This window comes from Mus musculus, chromosome 5 (genome assembly GCF_000001635.26).
Source record: "Mus musculus strain C57BL/6J chromosome 5, GRCm38.p6 C57BL/6J".
In the NCBI taxonomy this organism is placed as follows: Eukaryota; Metazoa; Chordata; class Mammalia; order Rodentia; family Muridae; genus Mus; species Mus musculus.
In genome coordinates this window covers 44,030,958-44,057,284 of record NC_000071.6, presented here as the reverse complement: position 1 = coordinate 44,057,284, position 26,327 = coordinate 44,030,958, and the positions used below count along the sequence as shown (strand labels likewise).

The window sequence follows — 26,327 nt, the reverse complement described above, 5'->3', positions numbered from 1 at the left end:
GTTGGCTAAACAGGAAATTGGATGTGAGGTCAGGTCTCAGTGCACACCTAAAGGAGCAAGGCTCATATCTTGTCCGACCCTTCATTTTAGCACCTACCTCCTACACTGCTATCTTGTTTGTTCACGAATCATCAAATGCCATCCTGTGAGTTTTCTGCCATTCTAGTTGGTAGAGTACTTGCTTAGCTTTCACGAATTTCTGAGTTCCATCCTCAGTACCACATAAGCTAGGCATGGAGACACACATCCCGTGATTGAAGCATCCAAGAGGTGGAGGCAAGGGGATCATTTTTTACTACTGAGACCAGCCTGGGATTCAGGGAAGTTTGTCTCAAAAACAAAAGAAAGCATCAGGGAGTGAGCATCCAAACAAGAGAAATGCAAGTCACTCTGTGCACAGACTGGAATGAAAGGTTATTTCATCCTCCAGGGCATTGATTGATCCAGGACCAAGCTAGCAGGGAGAGTGAAAAGAGTTAAGGTCTATCTAATGATTGTATGTGGGAGTTGGGCTGGATCCTGGGAGCTCAGGACCAGTGTGGACACCGGCTGCCAATGCCAAGCCCCCGTAGTCACCAGGTCTGCCTCTTGGACGGCAGAGAAAGCTTCACTTGCCTGGTGATTGCCTAGGTGCTCCCTCTTTAAGCATTCGTTATCTCTCCTTCTCACAATGACCTGATGAGAGCCATACTGTTATTCCCAGTGTCTGTGTGGAAAAGGTAAAGGCCTTGTGCTTGAGTCACTCAGAATGTCTATACTTTGTTCAACATTGAGATACTTTTAGAAACATGGAGTTTGTCACTAATCAATCCCATCCAACATGGTTCAAATCTTTCCTAATCTCTACTTGTTCTGTTCTGTCTCCCTGGTGTAAAGCACCCTGTGTATGTACGACTCTCTATGCAGAGCTTTTTTTTTTTTTTTTAAGCCATCTGGAAAACAAAATGCCCTTGGAATTGAAAGTAAACCATTTCCCACTTGACCTTGCTCTTAGGGTAACTTCCAGGTAATTGAAAGGAATATGAAACTCTTGGCCAGCATTCTGGTAATTCAGGACTCTACTTTCTTCAACAGAGAGTTTCTAAATGGAAAAGTCCTTAACTGAGTGCATACTGGGGTCCTCACAATAGCTACCACCTGTGGAATCTTCTTCCTGTTTTGTGTGACGTGACATATGCTGTGCTTTTCCTTTGCGTTGCAGATTGCCCTCTATGAGATCGGAGTCCTTATCTGCGCCATCCTGGGACTGCTGTTCATTATCCTCATGCCTCTGGTGGGCTGCTTCTTTTGTATGTGCCGTTGCTGCAACAAATGCGGCGGAGAGATGCACCAGCGGCAGAAGCAGAATGCGCCATGCAGGAGGAAGTGCTTGGGCCTCTCCCTCCTGGTGATTTGTCTGCTCATGAGGCAAGTCAAGTCTCCAACCGCAGGCAGCTGCCATTAGGGTGTTGCAGGGAGATTGGGGGATGTCTGCTTTTATCCATGAGTTTGTTTTATTTCTTCCTCCTCCTCCTCTCCTTTCTTCTTTTGTCTTTCTTCTTTTTTCCTCCCTCCTCCTGCATCTTTCTTCTTCTTTCATTTTTCTTCTGTCCAGAGTTCACAATGTAGACTTGGCTATCCTGGAACTCACTATATACATACACACACACACACACACACACACACACACACACACACACACATATATATATATACACACACACACACCAGTCTGGTCTTGAACTCGCAGAGATCCAGCTGTATCTGCCTCCCAAAGTGTTGGAATTAAAGGCATGTATCACTACACCCAGCCTCTTTTTTTTTGGAGACAGTATCCCACTATAGAGTATCGGTTGACCTTGAACTTAGTAAGGACTGCAAAAGTCCTGGCTGGACCTGAACATCTAATAGTGTGCCATCTAATAGTGTGCCTATTTTGATTTCCAAGTCCTGGGATAAGAGGCATGCCCCAGCACACCCAGCTAAAGTGAAACAAAACAGAAAGGGACAGTGGAAGTGACTCACAAGGGTGCCACTGTCAACTAAATAATAGCATAGTCTGGAAGTTGTCCTGTCTTACTCCCTGAGAGGTCCTTTTGGCAGTTTTTCCTCTTGTAGATGTCCTGATAAGTTGTGTGTATGTGTGTGTGTGTGTGTGTGTGTGTGTGTGTGCGCGCGTGCATGCGCCCCCCCCCCCCCCCCAGGAACACAGGAATGTGTGAATTCAGGTATGCATATGCCATGGCTTCTATGAGGTCACAGGACAACCTTGGCAGTAACTCCTCATCTTCCCCGTTTCTTAAGGCAAGGCCTCTTTGGGTTTTTTTTTCCCTGAGAGAACTCTAGGTTAGCTGCTTCAAGCTTCCAGGGATTCTCTTGTCCTCTCCTCCCATGCCCAGTAGGCATGCTGAGGTTACAGATGTTTGCCACAAAGGTCCTAGGATTTGAGTTCAAGTCTTTCCGCTTATGTGGCAAGCCCTTTTACCCACTGAGCCAGGTCTCCATCCCCAGGCAAACTTAATGGCTGAAAGCGTTTACCTCCTTCCTCTGACACCTCTGTGGAGGCTCACAGCTTGAGCAGAAGCAGGAAGGAGAGCCTCTGTTCGCTAGTTGAATCCATGACCTCTGTGAATTTGTAAAGATTGTTGAACATAAAGAACTTCCTAGTCATTTTGATACCTGCTCTTCTTGAGTGTGCCATTTGCCCCGGCTTGTGAAGTCTAGAGAATTCCTTCATAAGCCAAGGATATTCATGTGTAATTCCCGCTGTTGATAAAAGTTTCCAGCTGATGGCAGATCAGAAACATGCATGCCTGTAAGACGGTGCTGTTTTGTAGGAGCTACATCTATTTCCCAGCTGAAGACTGTCCCCCAAGAGCCCCCCTTATTGTGACACAGCTCTCCTATGCTTATGCCTTTTTAGATTTTTTTATAATTATTTTAATTTATTGTGTGTGTGGCAAATGTGCTTGCTCCCAAGGGTTGGGTAGGATACATAGATACATACAGAGTGCATACATAGTGAGGTCAGGGGGCAACTCCTGAAAGGGTCTCTTCTCTAACTTCATCATGCCTGATCTGGGGATTGAACTCTGATCATTAAGCTTGGCAGTAAGTCCCTTTACCCACTGAGCCATCTTGCCTGACCTCAGTGAGCATTTCCTACACTAAAAGAAATGAAGTGTCATGTGCACAGTGCTGAACCTGATGGCTACAGTCACGACAAGGCTCAGCGGTGAGCCCTCTACTCTGCTTTCTGAAACCACCACACTGGCTCAGCAGCTGCAAGATGGTTTAAGTCTAACCATACTAATTGGGACTTTAAGCACAAAGCAAAGTTAAGTCCTACAATTGAAGTTCTGGGTCCAAACCCAGAGGAAGTGCTTAAGTGGGGGGTCATTATTAAAGGCTTGACCAGGACGCATGGCTTATAGATATACCTACCAAAGATTCCACCGATCTAGAGCTACCTCCAAGAAAGATGACAAGAAAAAGAAATGTGCAGATCTGATAAAGCAATAAAGGGAGCACACTTTGTTCATTTGTTTGCCTTTGAGACAGTGTTTCTCTACATAGCCTGGCTATTCTGCAACTCACTCTGTAGAACAGGCTGGTCTCAAACTCACAGAAATCCACCTGCCTCTGCCTCCAAAGTGCTGGGATCAAAGGCATGTGCCACCACACTTGGAAAAACACCTTTTAATATTTGACCAAAAAAAAAAATTATGTGCAGTGACTGACGAAGCCAATGGCTGTCCCTGGTAAAGAAAGTGAAGGTCTCTGGGGAGCTGGACGGTGCTCAGCTGCTTGACCCCTGAGTTACTAGTGCAGGCCTGGGTTACCTATTGTATTGATATAAACGTGACCAACAAAGACTCCCCATCACCAACAAAAGCAATTCAGTGCCTCTTGTCCCAGAGAAGTGACAGCTGGATCAAAGACAGGGCTTACCTGAAAATAATAGAAGTATAAACATTAACCAAGTATTAGTTAGTATTAACCAAGTATTAGTTAGTATGTGCACACACAGGACCCGGATTCGTGTGCCCTTAACTTCCTGCACTTCTGCTTATTCGTTCCTTTCTCACTTGAACTCAAAGTGTGGACATATGTTCTCCATCTCTGACCTTTCTGCTCTGTCTGTCGCAAACAATTCAAATCTCTTCTTTCCCTGGTAATTCCTGAAGTGTCTGTCTCTCTCCCTACTTCCCTTTGAAGCCTTCTCAGGAATGACTAGACTCAGCAGGGCAGTATGGGAAGGGGGAGGGCAAGTTAGCAAAGGAATGCGAGTTATAGCCTAAAGACCCTTCAGACTCTACAGGGGTTCCCTAGTGTTTCCAGGAAGCTGGAGATGCGGGTTTCCTTCGCCCACAGATTTGACTTGTATGTTTTTCATCTACATACCCTAGACTTTAAGAACTAGGCTCAAATCAGGAGGTTAGGAGGTCACGCTGCCTTTGAGCTTTCCCTAAAGGCAGCTCTAGAATGTGAGAGAGAACCTTGGGACCTGGCCACATGGTTCTGCCTTCTGTCTGTCTGCAGAGGATTGCATTCCCACTCCTTTGGCTGGGTCAGCAGATGTAACTTCCTCAGAAAGAAAAAAAAAAAAAAAGAACTTGTCTTCACACTTGTCAACAACTACATTTGTCAGTGTCCCAAAGGCTATGTAAGAGAAAAGAAGGCTGAGAAGACAGCTTAGTGTTTTAGAGGGCTTGCTGCTCTTGCAGGGGACACAAGTGCAGTCCAAGCACTCCCTGGGCAGCTCCCAACCACTTGTAACTCTAGCCCCAGGGACCCAACACTCTTTCCCGGACTCTGTGAGCACTGGACTCAATTGCATGCACCCATACACAGACACACAACCATGCACGCAAATAAAGGTAAAGATGAATCTAGAAAGAAAAGAATAGCCTAAACCCATCCATGCCTTGAGTTTTGGGAAGTTTCTGGAGAGCATCGGAAGTCAGCTTTGGTAACAATTACCCTGGAGAACTAAAGCTTCTACATTTATCTAAGCATAGGATGTGCGGACCACCCCCTGGTTTGGAGGGCAGAGCATCTCAAGAAAACAGATCAGAATGTATCCCGCCAGAGTATCTTGAGTCTTTGTTAATGGGAACAAGAGATCTGGCTGTTTAAAATTTCAATAAGTAACTTTTAAGAAGGAAGAGCTCCGTGACTGCTCGCTAAAAGCATCTGTTTGGCTTTTCACTGGCCAATTTCATGAAGGCTGTAGACGGGGAAAAAATTGCTTCATTTTCTAAAGATTTGGCCTATAAAGCTCTTTTTTTTATTTAAAAAAATTTTTTTTAATTTTTGACATAATCTTACTTCTCACCTTTCTTCCCTCTAAACCCTCTCATTTACCCCTTCTTTCTCTCTTTCAAATTCATACCTTTTTTTTCATTACTTGTTGTTACATGCATATATGTGTTTGTATATACATATATTTTCTTTTATAAATTTATTTATATATTATTATTAATCATTCCATTTGTTTACATCTCAAATGATATCCCACTTCCACCACCACCCCATCCCACATCTGCCCTCCCCCTCCCTCTTTAAAAGCTCTTAAGTCTATATTTGTAAGTGTGTGAGATTATTTTCCACAGTATACAAACAATTCATAATGCCATTTATCCTAGGAATAAAAGTTCCTGTCTTCTGCGCAGAATCTGAAGACATTTTACTCTACCTCACCAAAGCACCTATTTGGTAGTTTAAGGAGAGTTACATCTGGTTCCACTGACGGGGCATGCATTGATGTTTTATGGCTTGTTTGCCTTGGGTCATTCTTTTCTCAGTGTCTTCATGCCCTAGGCATTGACTGGTATCTGTTACAATGAAGAAAAAATAATTTATGTGGCTCTAATATTTGCTTTAAAGTACAATGAATAACAGCGAGTGTCTAGCTCGATGGCAAATAGAGGCATTCATTCTCTATTTAGTTTAAATGAAAGGTTTAAGTTAGAGCTCATAACTAGAAACTAGCATTGGTCAACACAGTAAAGTCTTTATCAGTTGCTAGTATTTGCTCATTGGGAGGTTTATGTAAGAACTCAGTTTACAGGTGTTTGCTGGGAAGTTCCTTTGCGGCGTTACTTTGGAGAACTACAGAGAAAATGTTCTGCCAGCCACCTGCCATCTTCCAGGTCTCAGGCCACCCTGTTTCCTCTCTTTCTTTCTGACCATGAGGGCTTTTGAACTTGTTATTTTAAACATTGTTGTTGTTGTTGTTCTCACCGTTGGGTGTTTTATATTCATGTGTCTGCATTTTGTGCATGCCTGATGCCTGCAAAGGCCATATCCTCAGGAACTGGAATCACAGAGTGACCATGTGGGTGTTGGGATTTGAACCTGGGTCCTCTGGAAAGGCATCCTTGCTAACTGCCAAGCAGTCTTCCCAGCCCTTGGAGTTGTCATTTTTTTAACCCAAACATAAACATTTACACTGGAAATTTGCTTGGAAAGTTGTTGAGATCATTTGCAGAACTCTGTTTAGCACAGACTTTGTTGTTGTTGTTGTTGTTGTTGTTGTTAAAGTTATTGATAGCATGATTTTGATCGTCTCTAGCCGGGCTTTCTAGAACTGCGTTCTTGACAGTTGAAAGGTTTGGAAAGGATATTTTCTGAAAGGTTGTACGGCAGTTCGTTGATCTGAGTGACTTTCTTGTGAGTAAAGTCATATAGAATAAAGGACAAGGGCAGTTTCTGACATCTACGCTGAGCACACAGCAAGTGTCAGCAGATCAAGTTTAGAACAAACCTTCAAGCGTTCAGGAATGAGGACAGGCCACATAAGGCAAAGTTGACGGGGAGGAGGTTACGACCTCCTTTTAGGGGCATTGAACTTAGGTATAACTAAGAGTAAACCTCGGCAGGCATTGCGACACACGACATCACAGATTCCTGTGGCGGAGCTCCTTTCATGGGGATGGACAGGAAAAGGTCAATAGGAAGTGGTGAACTTCCTGGTCCACTTTGACTTATTCCATGACCAAATGGGTCTGTTGCTTGGTAGAAGGAATGACTGAGATCATTTGTAGCATGCAGGGAGAGAAAGTCTGATTCCCCAGGGTGGATACCAGCTCTACTTAGGGGTGATTCTAACTTGTCACAACCCAAATATTTGAACCTGGCTTAGTTAAATAAAGACCCTGGTATATTACCAGGTTTCAGTTCTTGTTTGTGTGTGTGTGTGTGTGTGTGTGCATGTGTGCCTTGCACATAACTCTAAAATCATCGAGTCACTAACCTAGCTTAGGATTAGGGTGTCTTGCTCACCAGTAATGAATATAACTGAGGTACACTGTCTGCTTCATAAGTGTAGGACAGAGAGTAGTGGGTCATATGGCAGTTCAAAGGGTACAGGACGTTTTGTCTTCATTTTCTGAGGTTGCACTAAGATGGGACTCAAGCTTTAGAATAAACAAGTTCCCAGGGAATTTGTGGACATCCCCCAAGCCCTTCTCCTTTGCAATATGAGCAGTGTTTATACATCCTAGGGTGGATTCCAGCTGGTTTATAATATCAGCTCCAAGCTGCCCTGGCTCCAAGCTGGCTGAAGCTCAGATAGAAAGAAAGGTCTTCACGGAGTTAGTGGGGCTGGGGGCTGGGGGGTGAAGTGGGGGGATGGGGAGTGGGGAGGTGGTGGGAGGCGGAGTGGGGATGAGGAACCAGGTCCAAGTCACATGTTCTGGCTCTCCTAATTCCACCATAGCTCACTAGGCTGAGTTAAGTACTGTTCAATGTCATGTGCCACATAGGCATGTTAGTGTCACTGGCAGCCCGAGAGGAACTGTGTATTATTGTCACAGGAAGACAAGTTTTAAGAACGAGAAACCACATACGAACTAAGCACTCCTCCAGATGCAACAGTACTTTTTATTTGTTTAGAATTTTTTTTTTTTTTACTATGTGTCTGTGTCTGTGGCTATGTGTGATTATTTGTTTATATGTGTGTATCTGTGATTATGTGTCCATGTGTGTATGTGTCTGGGGGGGAGGGGGGGATATGAGCACTGGAATGTGGATGCCCTTGAAAGCCAGAGGCATTGGCTGCCCCAAAGCTGGCAATACAGTTGGTTGTAAGCAGCCCCTCAGGTGCTATGAACTAAACTTGGGTTCTCTGGAAGAACAGTTGTGAAAACTTTCTTCCTGTTGAGCCATCTCTCCAGCCCCATGGAGCAGTACTCTTAAACAGAGTGAATATATGTCCTGGGACTTGGATTTTGTTGTTGTTGTTGTTCATTTGTTTGTTTGTTTGGGTTTTTTTGTTGTTGTTTTGTTTTTGGTGACATGGGATTTTTTCAATGCAAAAAGGCAGGATGCCTGTTATCCCACTGGTACGGAGATTGCTTGGTAACTTGATAGGCTGTTCCATGTTGTTTCCCCAGGATTTATTTGGTACTTGCTAACCTGTTCTTAAAGCATATGCACATTGTACACTGGATACAAAAATAACAGTTTTGGTCTTTTCTGTCTGTGGGTAAAACGGGTTGTGCTATTTATTAATTCCTTGCTGCCCTCTAGTGGTCAGATTGAAAAGTAGTTTGGGTTTTAGCTCCCCTGCCTTGAGGGGTTTGTTTTAATTTTGAGACAAGGTCTCTTTGTGCAGCTCAGGTTAGTCCGGAGCTCTGAGGTCTTCTCACTTTGCTCTTCCAAGTGTCGGGATAATGGGTGTGTGCTACCATGCCTGGCTGAGCCTTTACTCCTGCAGCCGATAAAATTCTAAGGTTCAGAGGCCCTCAACAAATGAACCAATTTGTATAACTCAAACCAAGAGATTGATAGTGGCTAATGAGCACAAGCGCTTTTAGTACCCTTAAATTCAGTCTTTTGAGATAAGTGAGGAAGAAGGTTTTAATTTCCACATAGGCTAGTCTTTCCTGCAAGGTGACTATGTGAAGGCGTTTGGAATCCCTTATGATGTGTATTTTATGTAGAGAAAAGTATTTTCTTCATAAGTACATATTCAAGAATTTCCCTGAGGAAAATACAACCCTCAGCAAGAGAACCAGGACATTTCTAGCACCACCGTTTGGGTGGATTTTGTACTTCATATGTGTGGTGTGTTCACTTCAAGTTGTCATCTTGACATAGCCTGGTGTCATGTGGGAGGAAATCGCTGTGGGTGTATTTTACCCCAGCAAAAGGGAAATGACATTAAGTCTTCCCACAGTGCTTTAATGCTGAAATACCTTATTTCTTTTCAATCTGGACAACACAGAAACTAACAATTAAATGAAGAAACACCAGACATCCCAAGTCCCTCTTCCCATTTTGTTATTTCCCTCTTCTATGACGGTAGCTAAGGTGCGTGATAATGTTTGTGTGGGTGTAAGAGGATATACCCACAAGGTGCATGCATGTATGTGTGAGCACATACACACAGACACACACACACACAAACACACACTCAAACACCTAACACAGCCTATGCCTTTGTCACTGTCCTTCCAGCATTTGTTGTGAACACTGTTCATTTATGAGAGCCATAACACAGTACTCCATCCTAAACAGAGATGTGTCTTCAGAGCCTTAGTCCTGTTTTGTGTTTTGGTGGTGTGCAATGGTGGTCTTAGTAGGTAGGTTGTAGTGGAAGGTGGTGGAGGTGGCCGTTCGTCGGCTCCTGTGCTGCTGAGGATATTGGATCCTAGCCAACACTTTTCTCTTTCCCTACAGCCTTGGCATTATATATGGCTTTGTGGCTAACCAGCAGACCAGGACTCGGATCAAAGGGACCCAGAAACTGGCAAAGAGCAATTTCAGAGACTTTCAAACACTCCTGACTGAAACACCAAAGGTAAAAACCTACAGCCTGCGCATTCCATGGCGCTTTGTGTGAGCTGCTCTGAGTACCTGTGTGTGCGTTTAGCAGCACAGCCAAGCCTTTTAACAAGTCAGTGAACCCACGTGGAAAGCCATTGCCCTTTAATGATGCAGATGAAGAAACATAACCAGAGAGTTCAAAAAGCATGGAAATGTGGTTTCCATAGCTTTAAGATATAGGTGTCTTATTTTGCTCTATTTTATTTAGGCATAACAAAAATCACTGCACATATACAAGTACCTAACAATTTTAAGTGTCTCACTGTGGGTTGCTTTGTTTTTTGTTTGTTTGTTGTTGTTGACATTGTTGGATGGATGCTCTTGCCTTTGTTTGGTGCGTATAGTTAACCCCTTATCATTTACATAGCTACTATTAAGATAGAATTCACTAGCTTTATGCACACCTGATTATTATTATCTGTGTAGGTGTGTCAGTCTATTTAGGAAGGACTTTCTTCTCTCTCTCTCACACACACACATACATACACACACATCTCTCTAACACACACACACACACACACACACACACACACACACACACACACGCACACACCATGTCACTTTGGAAGACAGCAAACAGAATGGCTGAAGGCAGTGATGGGCAAGCCTGTTTTGTCCTCATCCGAGGAGTGTGTTGATGTATCGCCGATACAGAATATGACTTGGAAAGTACCTGAGCAGGAACCGGCCTAAGCGTGTGAAGCTCATGGGTATTGGCATTGGTGGGGAGTCTCCCCAAAACCATGGATCCTTGAACAAGGTGTGGCCTTCTGAGTTGACTCTGTCCTTAAAATGCTGTGCATCAAGTGTGTCAAGAAGCTGGAAGTAAAAGGCAGAGGCATTTGGGAGGGGGAGAATAGAGAGCTTAACCCTGCCTGGCTTTGCAGGTCGCACTGGTAGAACTACCTTTCTCCCACCATGTAAACAAAAGCTCATGCTTGTCATGTGACATCTTAAAGATTCCACAGAACCCCCCCGCCCCCCCCCAATGCCAAAAGTAACAACAGTGCCCCTGAATACTAGGCTGTCTCTCATCCTTTTATAAAGAGAGTAAATTCCTCGGGCTTTGGGGAAACTTAACCTGGTTGGACATATGCGAAGACCTCTAACAAACAGAAGTTTTACAGATAATTGAACAGGCAACTGACAGACAGAATATAGCTGTCTCCAAACAGAACAAGACGTTTCACGTCTGGTAATCAGGGAAATGAAAATTTAAACTCTGAGTTGTGTTCCCTGGGAAGGTTGGCAACCCTAGAAGAATGTTAACCCAGCCTCGCAGAGAAGCAGGCCACCATAGATAAGAAGATAAGTACTCCTTAAGACCACTCAGGAATAGTCAATATCGTGGACTCACGCATCAAAACTTTAGAAGGTCTTCTTGTTCATTGTTTCTTGAGTCTGGGCTGTCTCTGTGACCTGTTTATGACCAGAAGAGCACAGTGGACATGACCTTGGGCTAGTCGGAAACATCTAGGAGCCTTGCATCGAGTACCTATCAGCCTCTCCTTGATGGTGATCCTAAGGATATCTTGGGAAGATACCCAGGCTGGTCACTAAGAAGATGCAAGAACGTATGGAGAGAGACAGACCCACCTCTGATCATGCATTCAGTCCTCACCATGAGCCGTCTAGCTGGTCCACAGAACCGTGAGACATAAGACATGGCCACAGCTAGTAAGTTTATAATAAGTAAGCACAAGAGATAAGTTTGTAATAGGCGGTAAAACGTGGGAGTACCAGATGAGCGTTCACCACCTCTTAGCTATTTCTTTTTCAAAGTGCTCAGAGTTAATATATATATATTTTAATCTTAAGTCTTAAATGCTATCTTTGTATAATGACTTTGCACCTCAAAGGGCAGATGCCATGTAACTTTCTTTTCCAGCAAATTGACTATGTAGTGGAGCAGTACACCAACACCAAGAACAAGGCATTCTCAGACCTGGATGGTGAGTAGCAATAAAAGATGGTTTGCACTTTTGTTGTTAAGGCTCAGAAGATGCCTTAGCTGCCTCCCTCCTATAAAGCACAGACCAAAAGAGGAAGCAACTAAAGGTAGGAGGAAGACGGGACGAGCTGTAGAACTACTGTGTGTTTACCACTGGACATTGGATGGTTCAAATCCAACTTTTAGGGACGAGAGAGATGGCTTTGTGGTGCATAGATCTTGTTGCTCTTGTAGAGAACCTATGTTTTTTTTCTCAGTACCCACATGGAGGCTCACAACCATCTATAACTTCAGTTCTAGGATATCCAATGCCTTCTGCTTTCCTCAAGGATAGCAGGCATACATGTGGTACCCAGACATATACACAGGCAAACACTCATCCGCATAAAAAAGGCACTCAATGTTTAACTTCAGTTTCACAAGCATAGGGACTTAGGTTTCTGTTTTAAAATTTTACTTTGCAGGGCCAGGTAGTGGTGGTGTACACCTTTAATCCCAGAACTTGAAAGGGAGAGTCAGATATATCTTTGTGAGTTCAAGGCCAGCCTACTATACAGAGTTAGTTCCAGGACAGCCAGGGCTACGCAAAGAAGCACTGCCTCAAATAATAATAGTACTAGTAATAGTACTAGTAATAATAATAATAATAACAGCAGCAGCAACAATAACAACCAAACAAACACAATTTTATGTTGTTTATTGCCAAGCCTTTCCTTTCGTCGTTTTTCATGCAGAAGAGGATGTTCAGCCTTGCTAAAGCCTCATTAAATGGGCTTTAGAAACAGTCTGGCACCATTCTTTGCTGGGCCACCTCTCGTTTGAGTTCACGAACCAGGTGACATTTGTCAGCATTTATGGGAAGGAGTGGGGAGGGGCAGTGGTACTGATATCTGTGGGCCAAGGCAGAGGCTGCTTCTCCCATCCTGCAGTGCACAGGACAGTTTACCCCCAGCAAGCAGTACCTGCTCCCAAATGTAAGTGGGATTGCAGTGGAGAAATCCCAGTGGAGATGCAGAGCTGGAGACAGTGGTAGACTCCTGGGGTGTGAGGAGAGCTCGTGAGAGCTGAAGGAGAAGCAGCCCTGGCCTCATGAACGCCTTTGCTTTGAATCCAGGCATCGGCTCCGTGCTGGGAGGCAGAATAAAGGACCAACTAAAACCCAAAGTAACTCCTGTCCTCGAAGAGATTAAGGCCATGGCGACAGGTAAGCATGGTGGCAAAGGTGACCAAGAATAGCCCACCCTGGCTTCCTGGCTTCCCAGGGTCACTCACTTTGACTTGCATGTGTTCCGGTGGGTAGGGATGAGAAATATAATCTGGCCGTGCAAAAAGGTCTGGCAAAAAGACAAGAGCTGCCTCAGGATGTGTATTTTTTTTTTAAAAAAAAAAACTTGTGCTAAACCTATGGTACTGGAAAAACAAAGCCATTTGAGGTAATAGTGACGCAATTTGTTAGGGGTTGGCTACTTGTTTATGTAAATAAAGTTTTATTAGAACACAGTTGTGTGCACATGCTTATGTATGGTTGATGGCTGGTTTTGTGCTGAAGTGGCAAAGTTTTTGGTTTCTGAGAAGATTAGACCCACGAAGCTTATAAGTCATTTACTATCTGGACTTTCAACAAAACATCTGTTGATGTGTTGGGTGTGGTAGCAATTCTGTAACCTTGGCATTAGAAAGTCAGGGAAACCATGACTTTGAGGCCAGCCTGGGCTACATAGGAGTTATGTAGAATCTTGAATCAAAAAACAAAAATGGGTTAAGTAATTAATTAAAGGGGGTGCCTTTTGAAATCTTCAGATATCAATTCTGTCCATCCCCAACCATTTCCTTTGTAGGCTAGAAACCCAGGAACTAAGTCAATCTCTCTCTCTCTCTCTCTCTTTCTTTCTTTCTTTCTTTCTTTCTTTCTTTCTTTCTTTCTTTCTTTCTTTCTTCCTTCCTTCCTTCCTTCCTTCCTTCCCCCTCTCTCTCTCTTTCTCTCTCTCTCTCTCTCCCCCTCCCTCCCTCTCCCTCTCCCCTGTCCTCCCTCTCCCTCTCTCCCCCCTCTCTTTCTTCCCTCCCTCCCTCTCTCCCATTTTCCTTTGCTTGCCTCTGCTCTTCTCACTCCAATGTCATTTCCTGGGGTGAATGATGTTCATCTCTAGCTTCTTTTTCTTTTCTTTTTTTCTTTTTGGTTTTTTGAGACAGGGTTTCTCTGCATAGCCCTGGTTGTCCTGGAACTCACTTTGTAGACCAGGCTGGCCTCGAACTCAGAATCCACCTGCCTCTTCTTCCCAAGTGCTGGGATTAAAGGCATGTGCCACCACTGTCCGGCTTCTTCTCCTCTTCTTGATAACATTATTTATTAATATTGTGTATGTGACCACGCACGCATGTACACCACTCATCACATGTAGCACTCAGAAGTGAACTTCGTGAGGCTGGTTCCCTCCCTTTTCCTTTGAGAGAGTCCCAGGGATGGAACTTACTTTGTCAGACCTGTACAGCCAGCACCATTACCCTGGAGCTACTGTGCCAGCTGCTTTTCCTCTTCTAGAAAAGATAATACTAATTTCCAAACAGTATCCTACCTTTAAGACCCTTTTCTTTTTTTCATTAATTTTCTCTGTCTGAATGTTTTTGCCTGCATGAATACATATATGCACCATATATGTGTTTGATGTGTGGAGAGATCAGAAGAGGACATTAGGTCCCCTTCCATCTGTAGTTAGAGGAAACCTCCATTGTAGGGAACCAGGAACCAAACCCAGGTCTTCTGTAGCAGCAGCAGCACTGAGATGTCTCTCAGCCCTCTTCCCACATTGTATTTTCTTTGTGCTTCTCATATTATTAAAGCTCATTTTAAGGCCAGCTTGAGTAAGTTAAGTCTCTACTGTGGCCAGGAATGTGTCGTCACATCTGCTCAGTGAGCCATTCCAGTAATGTGATTTTTTTTTCCTCATGTGTTATGAGGTAGAGAAGACCACTTGGACATGGGTTCAAGCCAATGGAAAGTCTTCATTAGCCAGCTGCCGACCACACTGGATGTTTGACACCTGAGTGTAGTCCCAAACCTTTCTCAGAGAGAGCATTTAGGTACAAAAAAACCAAATCCTCAGTTAGCAAGAACAGTTAGCCAGAAGCAGAACTACAGAAACCAAAAAGCGAGGTTACATTTTGGGACTCTTTCCAGAATTATGGACTTTGATGGATTAGGACTTTGTTTTAGCAGCCCACCAGCTGGGTCCCAAGGCCCAAATAGTACTTGTATCATGGTGCCAGTTTTGCTAAGCTCCGGGGGTCTTTTAAGGTCTAAGGGTCTAGAGCACATGGACTGTATAGAGAGAGCAGAAACATAAAAGTTGACTGAGAACATTACATGTGGGCTGCAGGTCAGTCCACACAAAGGGAAAGAGGTTTGGACTGTTAATTGGCTGGAATTAAGAATTAAGAGTTGAGCTGAAATTAAGGATCTGAAAGGTCTTTGCTGCTTTCTTCAAATGCATGCAGTCTGGGATCATGGGATGACACTGAGTTATTTTAGGGGCATAACATGCTTTGAAGTTCTTAGAAAATATAGATTTATAATCACTGGGTCCTTCCAGGGACATGACAGGATGGTCCTCATTAGCTAGAATGTTTCTAGACAGTGACTAAATAAACACAGGCTTCCTGGGCCATCAGCTCACTGTATCACGTGCCTTTCTTTGTTTCTCCAGTGAAAGTAACTGAAGTCAAAGGACAGAGCAATGAGATAAAGCCAACTGAAGCCAACACATGTGCTTTCTTGTCATCCTCTTGCATTCTGTTCTGTTTAATCCTACGTTCCTTGTCTTTCCTAGTGGTAAATAGTTTTTTTGAGTTTCTGTACATGATAGGGCACAGTAAAAAACCTGCCAAGATGGTCCCTACATTATTAGGGGGGAAGGTTTTATTGTGGGTAAGAGAGAGAAGATATTTAGAGGTGTCTGTAAGAGTCCAGAGCGGAGAGAGAAAGTAGACTGGACATGGCCAGGGCTGTCTCCAAAAGAAGCAAAAGAGCAGGGTGGGTGCCCCTCCCTCGTGTGTGTGTGTGTGTGTGTGTGTGTGTGAGTGTATGTGTGTGTAAGAATCATGTGACTTATAAGGATGAGTAGCTGTGGGGTGAGAAGCCCATGAACTGGGGCAGGCGTTGGAGTTTTAGGGTAGAGGAGGCGGTGAGGAGACTCAGGATGCTAGTACAGGGACTTTGGAATGAACAAGTAAGTACTTTAGGAGTAGGGGCTGAGGGACCCTGAAGGCCAGCACATTGCTATGGTGATAGGCACCATAGGTATATGTCAATGGAGACCCATGTGTGCCTTCTGCAGGAGGGAAGGGAAATGACTGCTCTGGGGGGATGGGAACCTCTTTCACAAGTTCCTGAGGAATGCTGGCTTTTATGTAGCTGTCAGAAACCCTTCTTTGGTCCGGCTTGAGCTCATTCTTGGATATGTGTACTTTCTGAGATCTAACAGTCTGTACTTGGGCAGGGTCTTGGTGGGTGGAAACTATGCACAGCTGACTTCGAGTGGTCTTGGTGACAGTTTAAACATTATTGAGGTATGGTTGGAACAAAATCAAGAGCAAAGATTAAAGCAGGTTTCAAAATATTTTTACTTGGGTAAGGTTATAGAATTGTAGACCAGGGGTTGTACACCCCAGCACCGGAAGCTTCTTCCAGGTTCTGAGCAGATTCTCAAAGCTTAGTCAGGCTAGTTCACATCTCTTAAGAGCTGAGGCCTACCTACCACCTGTGAGAACAAAGCCTAAACCCACAGGGTATCAGAGTGACCCAGCTCTCCAGGGAGCCATCACGTGTTCACCTGCAACCTTACCCCAGGATTATTTGGCGGGAATCGGGCCCCTTCCCCTCCTTCATAACTGAGTGTCAAAATAGTAAAATTGAGCTTTGATCAGAATGACTGTCTTAGCTGCATCTATCTCTCGCGCCGCCTAGCCCCTCTTCTCTTCCAGGTTTCCAAGATGCCTTTCCAGACTAGAACCCAGACATGTGATCTGCTGACTGGACACAATAAATTCTGGGTTAAAATATTGGAAATGAGTGGGTGCCCCATTCCCCAACCGGGGGCCTTGCCTAACTTCTGGATATGGTCTCTATAGGTTCTCCCTCCCTTTTGTTGGGAATTTTGGCTAATCTCATCTCCGTAGGGTCCTGGGGGCCTCTTGCTTTCCTGGCATCTGGGACTTGCTGGTGGCTATCACCCATTGCTACACAGCTCTGTTCAAATTCCTAACCCTCTGTATACCATCCCTGTCTTCTCTCATACCTGATCCTGCCCCCCTCTTTTCCCCTCCTCCTCCTCTCTTTCTCCAAAGTCTCTCCCACCCTCTACCTTCCATGAATATTTTGTTCCCCCTTCTAAGAAGGACTGAAGCATCCACACTTTGGCCTTCCTTCTTCTTGAGCTTCATACGGTCTGTGAATTGTATCTTGGGTATTCTGAACTTTTGGGCTAATATCCACTTATCAGTGAGTGCATACCACGTGTCTTCTTTTATGACTGGGTTACCACACTAGGATGATATTTTCTAGTTCCAACCGTTTGCCTAAGAATTTCATGAATTCATTGTTTTTAATTAGCTGACTAGTACTCCATTGTGTAAATGTACCACATTTTCTGTATCCATTCCTCTGTTGAAGGACATGTGGGTTCTTTTCAGCTTCTGGTTATTATAAATAAGGCTGCTATGAACATAGTGGAACATGTGTCCTTGTTATATGTTGGAGCATCTTTTGGGTATATGCCCAGGAGTGGCATAACATCTTAACATGATTAACTGACACAGAGACTTTCGGGAAATGGTGTCACAGGAAGCAGGAAAGCTGGGATCTGGGTCTAAGCTAGACTGAATCTAAAACTGTACCCTCACTTACTGCTCTAGCTTTAATTCAAACCTTCTACCTCATTGTTTTGATGTTTCATTTAATTATATAGAAATAGTCAGTCAGTTACGTTTCTGTTGCTGTAATAAAATGCTATGACCAAATGCACCTTAAGGAGGAGATCATTGGAGCTTAGAGTTCCAGAGATGATGGCGGGGATCAAATGAGGGCCAAGAGGTGTAAGACTACAAACTCTCAACACCTACCCTACTGACCTAGTGACACACTTCCTACAGCAAGGATCCACCTCCTTAAAGTTGCATAGCTTTTCCAAGCAGCACCCTTTACTAACCAGCAACCAGGGTTTCAAATGCCTGAAATGCTGAGGAACGTTTCTCATCCAGACCATCTTCCACTCCCTGGCCTCCACAAGCCCATGAGCAAAATACATTTAGTCCAACTTCAAATGTTCCCCTTCTTTTGAAGAGTCCGAAGATTGTTCAAAAGTCCAAAGTATCTTTGAGACTCAAAGCAATCTCTTTACTGTGACCCACTGTACAATTAAAAAAAGAAAAGAAAAAAAATCACCAACAAATTTCATGCTTCCAACATTACAATGGCACAGAATATACATTCCCATTCCAGAAAAGGAGAAAAGGGAATGTAGCAAGGAAATAGTAGACCAAAGGGAGACCAAAGCCCAGCAAGGCATGTTATGAGAAATAATCAAAAATGAACCCACCAACTCTCCAGCCCCACTGGGCCACAGGTCTCCCCCTGGGTGAACTCAACTCGGTGGTCTCTTTGCCCACCAACTCTCTGGGGTGGTGGTGGGTGAATTCCTCTCACTACCACACAACACCCCACACACCCCACAGTCAGCCATCTTGACACCTAATTACCCAGTAGAATCAAAACTCTTAAAGCTTATGATTATGGCTAACCAATCTGATTTATATATCAATAAATTCTCAATATACAAGAAGCCCATACAATAATTTCAGAACCAATTGATAATGATAAAAGCTGCCCACCTAGATTAGACAAATTATCCCAATACTCTAACCTTTATGATATCATAACAACCTGTGGCTGGCTAGTCATAGACACGCTGATTCATGTCCACCGCCATCTTCCTTTCTCTCTCTCCTGAGACATACACACACACACACACACACACACACATCCCCCCCACCCCCGCCCTCTTAGCGCTGCCTCCCTTTTCCATGTCCAATCACAAGCCTCCTCTGCACTAATGTAATTGGACAAGGAAAACCCTGCAACAAGGGTAGACTCCAAATTCTGCATCCCCATTTCTTATGTTCAGGGCTTACTTAGATAACTCCTCCCCTTCAGATTTACATATCAGTGTGTATTGTTTCATCAATTTTTAAAAATTTGAAGGCTAATAAAAAATAATGGGGTTCCTTATGCCATGTTTTCTTCTTTATATGTATATATTTACTGTGTCTGTATTTATTTTGTGAGTGGGTGGGGGTACAGATGTTAGACTCCAGAGGACAGCTTATAAGAGTTCATTCTCTTCTACTATGTGGATCCCAGGGACTGAACTCAGCTTGTCAGCAGCAATCACCTTTACTTTGTGTGCCATCCCACCAACTTTCATGATAGCTTTTTTCCTAAGTATGTGTAATGACTTTTTATTGACCTCCCTCAAGGTCTTCACCTGCCACCTGCCCATTTCTGTCTGGTAAATGGTTGTTCTCTTAATACTTGTAGCCTGTGTACAGATGTAGTTGATTCTTAAGTGAATTAAACTGCTTCGTTGACCAATTAGTGGTTCTTCGGGTGTCCCCATTATGTTCCTGAGTTTGTGCTCGACTCCTGCTTAATAAATGAGACCTGGTGGAGAGGAGATGCACTGGGTGAAGGGGCTGGCAAGGAGCTCTGGTTTCTCTTGTGTGTCCTGTCCAATTGTCCTTTGCAGTTGTCTGAACTCATCTTCAGGAATTTTTTTTTTTTTTTGAGATACTCTTCTGGCCAGTTCTGATTCTGGCTATGTTCTTACAGCCATCAAACAGACCAAGGATGCCCTGCAGAACATGAGCAGCAGCCTGAAAAGTCTCCAAGATGCAGCCACCCAGCTCAATACCAACCTGAGCTCTGTGAGAAACAGCATCGAGAATTCGCTCAGCAGCAGTGACTGTACCTCAGATCCAGCCAGCAAGATCTGCGATAGCATCAGACCAAGCCTAAGCAGTCTGGGGAGCAGCCTCAATTCAAGTCAGGTGAGTGGGCGTGAGCACGTCACAGCCAGGAGAACGAGAGGAGGCTCATCAGGGCTAAGACTGGGTGCACCTGCCGGGTGCACAGTGGCTTGGGATGGCAAGGAGTAACATCTGGTGCTCTGGGACTCTTTTCGGGACCTTTAGTCACTTTGCTGGAATGGATGCAACGGAAGTAAACAATATGAAGGGGAGGGGGCTGTTGAAAAGTTCTGTGCCATTTGATGGTTTATTAAGGTAAGTTCAGATAGAAAAAGAGCATAATACAAGCTCATGTTTAAATAGTTTTTAAAACTTGGCACACTGGGATGTGGGAGAAGGCTCCACAGGTTGGAGCACTTGCGGCTCTTGCTGAAGACCTGCGCTCAGTTTCCAACACTTGAGTAGCTCACAGCTGCCTATAACTCCAGATCCAGGGGCTCCATTATCCTCTCCTGTTCCCCACACGCACTGCACTCATATGTGTACACACCTCCATATGCACATCCAATACGTAAAATACTAAAAGCACCCCAAAACAAGGCATAATAACCACATATGCTAGAGTGGACAATTCCATTACTCTCTAAAATTTATCTCCTCATCTGAGATGCATACAATTTCATATTTGTGATATTAATTATAATTAATATATTTAGTTATATTACCATTCATTGTCTATATAAAATAACATTTTACCATACTTTTTCTCACTTTCATATTTTATGAGTTTATTTTTTTTTAAAGACTTCACATATACTATCATTGCATATCTGCTGAATTATTTTGGGAGTCATCAAATGTACTTTTAAAGGTCAGTCCTATTTTAGCTATTTGGAATAGATCTTTAGAGAGGATAATGTTTTATTCCTTGTTGTTTGCCTTTTTGAGACAGGGTCTCATAATTCCCGTACCTGCCTGGAACTTTTTAAGCAATCTAGGCAGACCTCAAACTTTTACCCCCTGCCTTCAGCTGCCTAATGCTGGGAAGGCAGGTATATACTACCACACCTGGAACTATTGCTTTTTAATATGACTTTTGCACATGTGGGAAAGTTGTAAATCCATGGCACTCCTTCCATGGCTTTGGATACCATTTCCAAGTGTTCTGCTTTCCTTCCTGTTGTTGTAATACAACACTCTGACCAAAAGCAATTTAGGGGAGAAAAAGGTTTCTTTGGCTTACACTTCCAGATCACAGTCTACCCTTAAGGGAAATAAAGGCAGAACTCAAGCAGGAATTTGAAGCAGAAACCACTAAGAAATGTTACTTGCTGGCTTGCTGTTACTTACTTACATAGCTTTCATATACAGCCTGCCTAGGGAATGGTGCCCCCTGCAGTGGGCTGGGTCCTCCCACATAGGCTCCTAATCAAAATAATGCCCCACTGACAGGCTCTAGGTCAATCTGACCTAGACAACCCCTCAGCTGAGATTTCCTTCTCAGGTGACCGATGCTTGTTATGTTAAGTTGACAGTTAAACTTAAGGAGGACACTGACGTTCAACAATTTGTCCCACTTGCTTTATCTGCTTCTTCATACTGTTATACAATATCGTATACAGTCCTTTTCTTGAAAACTAAGTTTGTGGTAAAATGCTGACCTATCCCTTTTATAGCTAAGTAGTTTAATATGTTTCTACACTTTGTGTAGCACAATCATCAATCATCATGTGCACATCAAAGTTAGGACACAGAACACAGAACATTACTCCTGTCCACTCTACATGGTGTCTTCTGATGTCAAGTTTTTAATAAAAATTCCCGTATCCTGCCTGGCTTGGAATGGGCTGAAGTGGGACACAGAGTTAGATGTAGAGGTAGCTTTAAAGACTGATGGTCTCTAGCCTTCTAGCTTTCTAACTATACTGAGTCCTTGCCAAGAACTTCTAAAACAAATTCCTAAAAACTTTCTTGATGATTCTGTGGTTAAAAACCACCGGCTTGAACAATTAGCACCTGTTGCCTAGCAGCGGGGAATTAAGTTAAAAATGTATTGCTATCGCTCCTTTCTCTGTCCAGGCAGTCAGAATTATTATATTCCAGGAACCCAGGGAATTATTATATTCATTTAATAATGACAGGAAAGGCATATCAGCTGCAAGAAACAATCCTGACATGAAGTCTCTTTGAACCTTGCCATCAAACTCATCCATCGCAGTCCATGTGAAAATGGTGGGCCACCTCCAGAAAGGCCACCTGCTAGCCTAAACAAATCCTCCATGGCTCCTGACACTTCTTTGCAAGTCCTGATCTTGTGTTGTGATAGAATTGTGTCTTTCTTTCCTCTTTAATATGGGGTTTGCTTCTCAATCTTTTTGTGTTGTGACATTGGCAGTTTTGAATATGCCACTTGTTCAAGGGAGGGGCCTTCAGTTAAGTTTATGTGTGGCTTCTCATAATGAGACAAGTTCTCCACATTCACCAAGGACCTCTTTCAAGAGCTGGTGGTGTGTCCTTGATGTGTGTCATGGTGAGAGCCCCAGGGCTTGGGTCCCAGGTGCCAAGAGCTATTCTACTTGGAACCCACTTGTAATTCTGGACTTGGAAAACTGGTTCCAGACTTCTATCCAATGAAACCACCAGCTGCATTATTTGATTTTAGTATTCTTTGTTTGTTTACTTGTTTTGTTTTGTTTCATGTGGAGGAGCCAACCCAAAGCCTGGTGCATGTTTCACTTCATTTAGACTGCCGTCTAAACCCCCGTTTTACTTCTAAAAGTGATTTTTATTAAGTTTGCTTATAACTTCACTAGATATGTTCAGCACTAGCAATTGTGCTAGCAGCCACACATATTTTACCTGTACCTCATTAGCTGCCTACAGCAGAACTGAAAACGTTAAAAATCAGTTCTCATAGATGCCACTTTGAACAGAATATGATTTCCCCAAACCTTATTCTGTTTCATCCTGAGACCTGGATATGAGATGACTCTGTGTGTGTGTGTGTGTGTGTGTGTGCACCAACACATGAGCATGTTTGAAGGTTAATCACCTTTTTTATTATTTGTTTCATAAATTTCCAGCTCCCATCAGTGGATAGAGAACTCAACACTGTTACTGAAGTCGACAAAACTGATCTGGAGAGCCTCGTCAAAAGGGTATGCTCCTTGGAACAACTAAGGTAGCTTACTCTACATCAAGGGCAGTCTAGTACATAGGAACATAGGAAGCAGTGAGATTCTATGACGACCTTGACCTCTGCATTCTTGGGCTTAGTTGAGGGTACAGTGTAGACTTAACCTTATTCTTGAGACAGAGTGCTGCCCCGCTCTGCCCAGGAGCTGCTCTACTGATTTCATTTTATTTATTTCCTTTCTAAACGCTATGCTTTTTCATAAACTATGCCCTCAGCCTGGCACTCACTTCTCTCTCCCTCTCCTTTATCTGTGACTTGGTGGTTTTAGCCTTTATATACTACTTTCTCTTTTACATAAAAAAAAAAAAAACTTGCATATGTTTCCCCCTTGTCTTAGCCAGGGTTTCTATTCCTGCACAAACATCATGACCAAGAAGCAAGGTGGGGAGGAAAGGGTTTATTCGGCTTACATTTCCATACTGCTGTTGATCACCAAAGGATGCAGGACTGGAACTCAAGCAGGTCAGAAAGCAGCAGCTGATGCAGAGGCCATGGAGGGATGTTCTTTTCTGGCTTGCTCAGCCTGCTCTCTTATAAAACCCAAGACTACCAGCCCAGAGATGGTCCCACCTACAAGGGGCCTTTCCCCCTTGATCACTAATTGAGAAAATGCCTTACAGTTGGATCTCATGGAGGCATTTCCTCAACCGAAGCTCCTTTCTCTGTGATAACTCCAGCTGTGTCAAGTTGACACAAAACTAGCCAGTACACCCCTTGAATGTCTTTGCTCAACATCTTTAATGTACCAATGGCCTGTGGTTCTTATTTCCTTGGTGCAAACAACGGCTTTATCTTTCTTCGGGCTTTCCAAAAGACTTTCCTCTAGGCTGAAAAGCCTTTGAGTTGATCTCTGATTTATCCAGTTAAAAAAACATTGTCTCGCCGGGCGTTGTGGTGCACGCCTTTAATCCCAGCACTCAGGAGGCAGAGGCAGGCGGATTTCTGAGTTCGAGGCCAGCCTGGTCTACAAAGTGAGTTCCAGGATAGCCAGGGCTATACAGAGAAACCCTGTTTCAGAAACACCCCGCCCCCTCAAAAAGAAAAAAAAAAAACATTGTCTCAGCCTAGGCATATGACTCAGCCACACAACACTTGCCTAGCAAGTGCAAGACCATGGGTTTACTGCACAACACAAAAAAGCAGCACTTTTTTCTAAAGGGTCCTTCTGTTTAGACCTCTGATGGTTATATTAAGGTAATTTCAATCGTAAGATAACTGTTATGTCTTAATTTTTCTTCTCTACTTGATATAAAATGGAATATAAGCCAACTTATCTTCAATTCATTTTGAAATATTTTTAGGGGTATACGACAATTGATGAAATACCCAATACAATACAAAACCAAACTGTGGATGTCATCAAAGGTAAGAGTCATACGTCAAGGTTTTTCTTTTCCTCTCTTTGGTAATGCTCTGATTGGTGGGTATAAAGGAAGGGCTTGTTATAAATGCTATTGTTCTCTTCTAGTTAAAAAAAAAAGTCTGTCACTATATCCTATGCAATATCAGACATTAATATGGAGTGCCAGATATAGAATGTCAAACATTTTGATTATGCCATTATGTAGTCAGTGGTGATATAGATAAGAAAAACACTTACGTTCTTAAGTAATGTTTGTTGCTATATGGTAAAGGTATCACTGGGTGATCACTCCCTAAGTGGGCTCTTCTGGGGCTTACAACCGTTGCGATTTGGAAGGTCCTGTTATAATGAGGGGAACGCCACCCCCAGATTGTTATATTTCTGAGATGACAGTACAGAAGAATTTGTCTTTGTGGAAGGGGTTTCTTTCTGTCCATGGTCCTTTAGGCTTCAAGGCTGCTTAGAAGTTTAGAGACTCAAGTCTATGCTGAGGAGATTTTAGGAACTACTGAACTGTGCTACATTTAGGTTATGGTGCTGGGGAGTGAGTGTACAGACTGACACAATATAGGAAGCTCTTTATACCAAGCAGGGTGTGCACTTGGGATTATTTGCCGGAAGCTGAGTAAGATTATAGCCTCTCTCTGAAGATGATCTTCCCAGTACTGACTTTATCCTCTTATCATGTGATTTTAAAAACATGATGTTCTATGTTAGAACCTGGAGAGATGGCTCAGCAGTTAAGAGCACTGGCTGCTCTTCCAGTGGATCAGGGTTTAGTTCTCAGCACCCACATGGCAGCTTACAACCATCTCTAATTCCAATTCCAGGGCATCTGACTCCCCCTTCTGGCTCCTTTTGGGCATTGCATACATGTGATGCCGACACACATGCAGGCAGAACACCTATACACATAAAGCAAAATAAATAAAACTTTATAAAAAGATAACTAAAGGCAAGTTCCTGCTCCTCTTAAGTGACATCTGAAGGCTACTTACTGCATGCTGGATGCCTCATAGCTGCCTGCTTACTAATCTTTGTGTTTGGTTTCTTGTTTCTCCTCCCTGGACCTCTTCCTGCCCATACGAGCAGTCAGTCCTCTGTTGTAAGTGTGCTGCATGCATGAGCTTAGCATGGCGTTTCCGGTGTCATTGCTTAAACAAGATTCAGCGTCATCCCAAGACCAGACAAGTGCCCATCTCTCAGCCTGGACGTTAGTTTATTTTTATGACGTTAGTTCCCATACTTTGAGCCTTCAGTCCTAGCCTGAATATATATATATATATTTTTAAAAGTGCCTACTTTGTGCCAGGCTCCTCCTCATGTTGGAGCTGTGAGAAAGTATTAGGCATGGCCACTAGACTCTCCTTCAGCCAGTCATACACACAGATCCTACTCTGGCAACACAGAGTGCAAGGTAGGCACAGTGGGGAGGTAACAGTAGGAGCCTTCTTCAAAAAGCGCACCCTGCACATTGAGGCCTGAAGAATACATTTGACTAGAAAGAGCTTCAGCTGCCCCTCAGTCACCAACACTGTCATGGCTGTACCTTATCTCCTAGGGCGAGGGCAAGACGGGCCCTTAAAGATCTGCTCAAAGCAGACTGGATCTTCATGTCACTTCCATTGAAGTGGCCTGTGAGACCCCGCAGCTAAGAATCTTCAGAAGTTTTTGTACAAGAGCCCTCCAAGCACGGTGTGCTCAGCTGCTGTCTGTTTCTAAATGTCAAATCCCTGTGGAAAACACGTTTTCAAAGGTTCCCATCCTTTTAGTCTACAGTCACATTTGGAACCAAGCCTCAGACCTCTCCTGCTTATGCAGAGTCCAGCAGAGTGCTAAGAAGAGTTTGTAGAGCTTCGGCCCTGTTTACCTTGGCAGTTTCTCTTTCTCTGCTAGCCAGGGCCAGGAGACTTTTAACTATTGTGTTTGTTCGTGGCACATCTGGGTCAGAACCTAACCTCTAGATTGGTGGGAGTGCTGGTCCAGGT

At 43.6% G+C, this 26,327-nt stretch overlaps 1 protein-coding gene across 22 annotated transcripts in view; it reads left to right on the top strand.

The window, feature by feature from the left end:
- Positions 1-26,327, top strand: part of Prom1 (prominin 1) — a 108,427-nt gene that overhangs the window by 44,763 nt on the left and 37,337 nt on the right. For 19 of the 22 annotated variants that reach the window (XR_001784642.1, XR_001784640.1, XR_001784643.2 and 16 more), the window contains 7 exons: positions 1,202-1,407; positions 9,667-9,787; positions 11,702-11,765; positions 12,879-12,968; positions 19,644-19,861; positions 22,864-22,938; positions 24,278-24,341. Coding sequence is in view for 19 of the 22 variants with exons in the window: in XM_017320724.2 (XP_017176213.1) it covers positions 1,202-1,407; positions 9,667-9,787; positions 11,702-11,765; positions 12,879-12,968; positions 19,644-19,861; positions 22,864-22,938; positions 24,278-24,341 (838 nt within the window). In the remaining 3 variants the exon portion in view is untranslated. Of the gene's footprint in view, positions 1-1,201; positions 1,408-9,666; positions 9,788-11,701; positions 11,766-12,878; positions 12,969-19,643; positions 19,862-22,863; positions 22,962-24,277; positions 24,342-26,327 lie in introns of all 22 variants that reach the window. The other 3 variants (XM_006503791.3, NM_001163581.1, NM_001163582.1) reach the window with 3 other exon arrangements.